At 35.0% G+C, this 6969-nt stretch overlaps 1 protein-coding gene across 2 annotated transcripts in view; it reads right to left on the bottom strand.

Moving 5' to 3' along the window:
- Positions 1 to 775: 775 nt before the first annotated feature.
- LOC107708662 (patatin-like phospholipase domain-containing protein 4) overlaps positions 776 to 6969 on the bottom strand; it is a 19673-nt gene continuing 13479 nt past the window's right edge. For both annotated transcript variants that reach the window (XM_016512957.1, XM_016512956.1), the window contains exons 4-7: positions 5113 to 5248; positions 3904 to 3969; positions 2019 to 2171; positions 776 to 1867 (exon numbers count right to left, since the gene is read on the bottom strand). In XM_016512957.1, the coding sequence (XP_016368443.1) occupies positions 1736 to 1867; positions 2019 to 2171; positions 3904 to 3969; positions 5113 to 5248 (487 nt within the window). In that variant the 3' untranslated portion in view covers positions 776 to 1735. The remainder of the gene's footprint in view (positions 1868 to 2018; positions 2172 to 3903; positions 3970 to 5112; positions 5249 to 6969) is intronic.

The following is a 6969-nucleotide window of genomic DNA, read 5'->3' as shown; positions in this document are numbered from 1 at the left end:
CTTATGTTCATCAAGACTGTGTTTATTTGATAAAATACAGTAAAAATAGTAATATTGAGAAATATTATTACAATTTAAAATAACTGATTTCTATTTTAATATATTGTAAACTGTTATTTATTTCTGTGATGCCAAAGCTGAATTTTCAGCAACCATTACTTCAGTCTTCAGTGTCACATTATCCTTCAGAAATCATTCTAATATGCTGATTAAGAAACATTTCTTAATACTATCAATGTTGAAACAGCTGTGCTGCTTCATATATTGGAGCTAAACTCTTCAGGACACCGGCCCTCCAGGACCAAGTTTGGACACCCCTGATTTAGACCTTTTTATGTGATGGCCATACAAATAATAGGGTTGTCTGTGGTTTCAGAAATTGTTGCGGCTGTATAGGCTATATACAGAAAAAAGGGGTCAAAATTGCACCTTTTGGGGTACAACAGCTTGTCACTGGAACAGTACCCTCAAAAGGACATCTTTGTTCCTTTTTTTACCCCTAATATAGGTAGGGCTACATATTAGTACCTTAAGGGTACAAATTACTACTCTATGCTACTAATATGTACCTATTAGGGGTAAAAAAGTTACAAAGATGTCCTTTTAAGAGTACTGCTCCAGTGACAAGCTGTTGTACCCCAAAAGGTGCAATTTTGCCCTTTTTTTTCTGTGTGGCCTTGATGAGTGAAATTTCCCAGCCTGAAATTACGTCCCAGTCCGGCCCTGAGCAGACTGTTTCTGTGATAACTTCCGTTAGATTCGACCTGCTGTTCATAGATCAACCCAGCACATATGAATGTGTGCATCATTTAAAGACGGATGTAAATGTCCCATGTTGCCGCCGAGCGACGTGCTAAACAATCCATCTTTATAAAGCTAATGTTGCTCAGTTTATAACATTCCTCTTCCTTCTAATGAAGACCAATTACAATTGATGTATTTTCACATAAGCAATTCTTACTATCCTTTTATCTTTTGACAACTCTAACTGCTCTAAATCAATAAAATTGCTACTTGATTGCAAAATTGTACAATTTATTCCATATGATTGGATAACTCGCAGTTGGGTGTGTGCATCAGCTCCGTTTCTCTGTTTCTCTCTATGCCACCACATAACAAAAACCCACAAGCCTTTGCTAATCCTCAAACCTTCCCCAGGGAGATGTTATTCTCACGGACAGAAAAATGATTATAACTCTCTCGTGGAATCAAGTGCAGGTAAAGCGATTGTTCTGTGAGGTGAGGAGACTCATGGAGTTCAAACGGTCTCTCCTGTGGCTTTACTTCAAAGGCTCGTTTTCTATGGTTGTCCTCAAGGACCTACAGAAACCTTGCATTGATATGTGCAACAAATGTTAGCAAAAGGTGAGTTGTTGTTCTTGGGATTGACTGAGGTTTAAAGACCATTATAAACAGATTCCAACAAAAGGAGTTTTAGAAATATTTAAAGACTTGATTTAGTCATTCGCAAGGAACACTGTGTTTTGTAAGTGCCCCGAGAACAGGAGTTACTTTAAAGCTGTGCAATAGAAAGTGACTGTTTATGACACTATCATTCAATACATGATGCATTTTACTGTGCTTTTATATCTGGAGAATAAAAGTAGACAGCGAATCAAAGTATGATTATTACACTAAACAGCAAATACTGCACGCCACAGAGGAAAGTGGTGTCAATGTGTCACATTTTAGACATTCAAGGTGGTGTTGAAATAGCTAAAAATTTGAAAATCAGCTACTGCATCCATCTTTCTTTCTTTAAAAAGTCAACAGTATCCTGGTATCCCTCCTGTTCCAGTGCTTTGAGTCTGGGTAATGAGGGAGGAAACAGAGCCTGGTTCAGCCGTGTGATGTTGTCTTTGGAGAACTGAGGGTGGAAAACAGTTGAGATTTCAAAAACATGTCAGGTTATGATATATCAACAGTTTGGAAGCAGATATACATATATATATTTTAAATGTTTCAATTGTTTAGATATTAGAAATAAACAAAGGTGGTTTGTTATGCTAAAAACTTACCATAACGCTCATGTTGGCCAGTCTGAGATGAAGATTACTTATGCCTTTATGAGCCGGGGAAATATCCTGAGGGCCGCTAAATGGTGACACTGTGATTGTGCGTCCCACAGGAAGAATAGGAAGACTGTCTGTGAATCCCCCATCTATCCATTTCTGAGGAAATTTTTTTTAAAATTGCATATACACTGCCATTCAAAAGTTTGGGGTTGGTAAGAGGTTTAGAATTTTTGAAAGTCTCTTATGTTCATCAAGACTGTGTTTATTTGATAAAATACAGTAAAAATAGTAATATTGAGAAATATTATTACAATTTAAAATAACTGATTTCTATTTTAATATATTGTAAACTGTTATTTATTTCTGTGATGCCAAAGCTGAATTTTCAGCAACCATTACTTCAGTCTTCAGTGTCACATTATCCTTCAGAAATCATTCTAATATGCTGATTAAGAAACATTTCTTAATACTATCAATGTTGAAACAGCTGTGCTGCTTCATATATTTAATACATAGAAATTTCAAAAGAACAGCATTTATTTGAAATCAAAATCTTTTGTAACATCATGAATGTTTTTACCATCACTTTATCAGTTTAATGTGTTCTTGCTGAATAAAAGTATAAAAAAAAAAACAAGAAAAAATAAAAATCTTACTGATCCCAAACTTTTGAATAGTTGCTTATTTGTTAAAACATTAGCAATTTCATTAAACATTTTAATCAAATTATTTGCACATGCTTATTAGAAAATTAATAACATACTATATATCAATATTTGCTGAGAAAAGCCCACAAAATAAAGATAATTTAAGACATTTTGTCATTTGAGTAAATGGATAGATATTGCAAACAGTAGCTTAAGTAGTCAATATATTGTTTTACTGGCCTTCAAGCCTCAGCAAACTGTTTTACAATGAAGTTGCCAGTCTGTCTGAGATAAATTTAAAATCCAGCCAAAAAGCACACTATATATTTTGTAGATATAAAGCAAAAAGGAAGGATAAGGGTGTACAGTAGAGACAGACAAGGACGTGTACTTGTGTATGTGATAATAGAAAGGTTGCCTGCTATGCACATATAGCTTTTCTCTTTAGAGCGCCACATTAATCCTGTTAACTCTGATACAGTCTGTAAGTCTGTCCACTTTATGTAAAAATACTTTATGTTAGTATTTTTATTTTATATGTTCATAACAATTAGCTGCCTTGGAATTGTAAGGTTCTATCTGCATGCTGAGCAGTTTTGAGATATTGAGCTTCAAAGTTTTTGCTTTCTATAGACTTCTGTAGATAGAACCCTTTTTGTTTTCTAAAAAAGGCCCCAAATGTACACAGCTTACAAAAGAAACATCACATAATGTAAATAAGTTGTCAGAATAATAATATGTGAATAACTAAATTTTGACAAAAATGTCAGATAGAACCTTATAATTCCAAGGTGATGAATTGTTGTAGGTGAATGGGTTTTAAAGGGTATATTCTCTGCTAATATACAAATTGCCATGCATCCAACAGAGAGTTAAATGTGTTTAACACTTTTTAAAGCAATTACAGAGCATTACAGAACATCATTTTTTCTTTTACCTGTGAGCAAAATACAAATTCTGTCAATTCTAATAGTCTTCATCATGTTACAATAGAACAACTTGATGTTTTCCCATGACTACACGCTTGAACGTCACCAAATTGCTTTGGCTGGAAATACCACAGCATTTGGCTGCTAATGTAGTTTTATCAGGCCTCTGTCAGTGGAGAGGACAAGCAGAACCAAAGAGCTGGTCTGCTCATTCATCTAAATAAATCCAAACAGTCCAAAACTAAACAGCAGCTCTCAGCAGAGCCACATAAAGTACTGGAGCCAAGAGAGCCGGTCGCAAGACACCATTACCTGCCCTTGGAACTCCACTGGCTTCACTCCAGCATAGACAGGCACGAAGCAGCTGGCCAAGAGCACCTTTGAAAACAATACAGTCATAATACATCAGGAGAATGGACAGACAGAGGACTAGTAGGTTATAAGGGTACATGATTTATAAGAGTGTCTGCGATAAACATATTTTTCTTACACCTATTTTCCGTACACAAGTGTGTTTACTGCCAAAAAGGTTTTATATCCTACTGTCCAAAAACATGTCGGTAAGTTTTTTTTTTTTTTTTTTAATGTCTCTTATGCTCACTGATTTAAAAATAAAGTAAAAACAAAAAAAACCCCATGAAAATAAAGTAAAAAATATTATTGTAAATATAATATTAAGTTAATGTCAATATAAATAATATATTTTATATAATAATAACATTTAAAATATACTTTATTCCTGTGATGTTAAAGCTGAATTTTCAGTACCATTACTCCAGTATTTAGTGTCACATGATTCTTCAGAAAAAATACTATTTTTGTGGATATTTTTCTCTCTCAGAATTCTTTGATTAATACTAAGTTAATATTTAAACATTTTTCAAAATGCATGCAAATAAAGGGTCAAAGTATCTAATATTTAAATTTTATTTACCTGACATTATTTATTGTTATAATTTTCCCCTTTTTTCTACATGATGGTCACACATGATTTTCTTGGACACACTTGGACCACATAATTTTGATTTGACAATCAAAAGCTTTTTCAAATATGAATTAGCAGTAAAACTGTTTTGTTTATTTATTTTTCTCTAATGGATAATAATAGCAATAAAAGGCTATGCTTTAATATATCACCCAGACATTAAAAAATTATTTTTATTTTTTAAAAAATTAAAAGAAAATGGCAATATAAGAGGTATATTCAAGTAATTGTATGCATTTTAATGTATTTTTTTATTAAATAAAAATATCATTTACACAAACAAAAAGAAAAAGAAGGCCAAAAAGACAGTTTGTATCATTATGGTAGATGGACTACTGAAGCACCAGTGCAATTTGTTCTTTATTTCAGATGGGAATGAATTAATGAACTCAGCAGCAATTTTCCACAATAGTAACTCGGTCCAGTGACGGCACTTATGATGTGTCTAATTGAATAGGCAAGTTCCCTTTGGGTTGTGGGCATTACTCTACTAGTTGAGAGATAAATCATTGTCCATTGACCTCAGGCTTGAATACCTTAATGAGATCTTCCCTTGAGGTGAAGCTGGACACCATGCTGTTCTTGCGAGTCTTTGAGTGTGTTATTGAAACATGGAGGCGTTCATTGGCTAACTGGTGGGCATTGGGCGGGAGAATCTCTTCGATACCCTCCCTAGAGGAAAACCAAAGGACAGATGCTCATTTGTTGTGTTTGCATAATTAACAACCTCAGTGAAAACCATTTTTCCCTCAACATCATATCGTAATTACACAATCTGTTGGCCCGAACCACTGAGGTAACGCAGGAAAAATAAGAAAAAGGAAAATCCACTCAACGTTCCATTCCAAGGATATTTCATCAAAATGGATGAAGTCTGCTATCCGCTCCAAGCGGTGTGTCAAGATTATCAGAAGCCCTCAGAGGTTTGTGCACATCACAGACATTATTTCCTTCAACAGAAAGAGAAAAAAACGTCTACCGTTTCATATCATGCCAGCAGTATCTGCGGTTTCACAAGTAGCACTGAGGAGGTGACACATTATAGCATCAGACTGGCACTATCTTCAGACCATTCAAACCTCATTCTACTGGAGCCAGTTCTTTCCTGTAGGTCTCCACAGCTGTGCACGGCTGAATATAAAGAAAGAAAATCGATTTCATGTATGTGTGAAACGACTGAGTTTTGGAAAGCATGCATGACGTTACTTCACGGTCAAGGTGTTTCTTCAGCTCTGTCGGTGTCTCACATCAATTTACACCTCCATACACACGTTATTTTCTTAACATTGGAAAGAGTGCTTAATACTCACAGAGGCCAATTAAACAAGAATGCGACATTGTCTAATCAACTCTCTTACAAAAATGACTGCAATACAGAAGGAAATTATCAATGGAGTTTGTGCTTCACTGCACCGATTTGTTATAAAGAGATTTTGTTCCCACTTTGGCCCTGGAATACTTTTACGTATGTTGTTGGCACCATCCTTTCATCTCAGTTTTCAGGATGCCAGTTTTTAATTGAATGACCTGATTAAAATGGTCTTCTTGTACCCTATTCATGACTGCACCTTTTAAATGGTAATTCCTCTTTTCTCTCTAAATCAACACTGGAGGCTGGTTGTCACAGTGAATTCCAATGTGAACATACCGGAAGCTTTCAGATGACACAAGATCTAGATCAGTGCATCTTTAAAGAAATTGTTAACTAAATAAATGTAAACTATGTTGGTATTTACTCAACCTTACATCGTTACAAACTCTTGATATTTTTTTTCTAACAAAAAAAAGAAATTTTAAATGATGCAGTTTTTTTTTTTCATGCAATTACAAATAATGCGAGACAGGAGGTGTGTTCCATTCTGTCGAAAGAGCCCTGGGAAGTGGACTTTACAGGTTATTCTGCTATCTTGGAAGCGAGGGTTTACAGATCACAGTGCAAGCGGGAGAAGTCTCATGTTACGTTCGTCACGATTGCAGATAACAACATCCCGGATCAACACTGTTCATGTATGGCAGGGTACGATTAAATTAATTTACATTTAACCAGTTTAATATGAAGAGACAGTGAATTGTAGACCTTCGTTTATGTGTTTTTGCCCTACATTGTACAAGACGCAGTCTGCTATTTAGGTTTGTAATAGCATGGACTCATTAACTTTAACGTTAGCTAGTTTTAGCCAGAGACACCTTGCTAAAGCACAAGATGACATTAACATTTCTGCTTGAGCAGATGAAAATTGTTACTTAATGAGAGTATGACAACCAGAAAACGATCGTTATCGTCTTCATTGGGATTGGGGGTAAATGCTTTGGGAATTTTGATCTGTTTTGTTTGGGTTTAGGAAATAGAATAAAATCAATTACATTGCCTATCCTCTCAGGATACCTGGAAT

The sequence above is a fragment of the Sinocyclocheilus rhinocerous genome, unplaced genomic scaffold (assembly GCF_001515625.1).
Source record: "Sinocyclocheilus rhinocerous isolate Xijiao unplaced genomic scaffold, SAMN03320098_v1.1 scaffold236, whole genome shotgun sequence".
Classification (NCBI taxonomy): domain Eukaryota; kingdom Metazoa; phylum Chordata; class Actinopteri; order Cypriniformes; family Cyprinidae; genus Sinocyclocheilus; species Sinocyclocheilus rhinocerous.
This window is presented reverse-complemented; position numbering and strand designations above follow the sequence as displayed.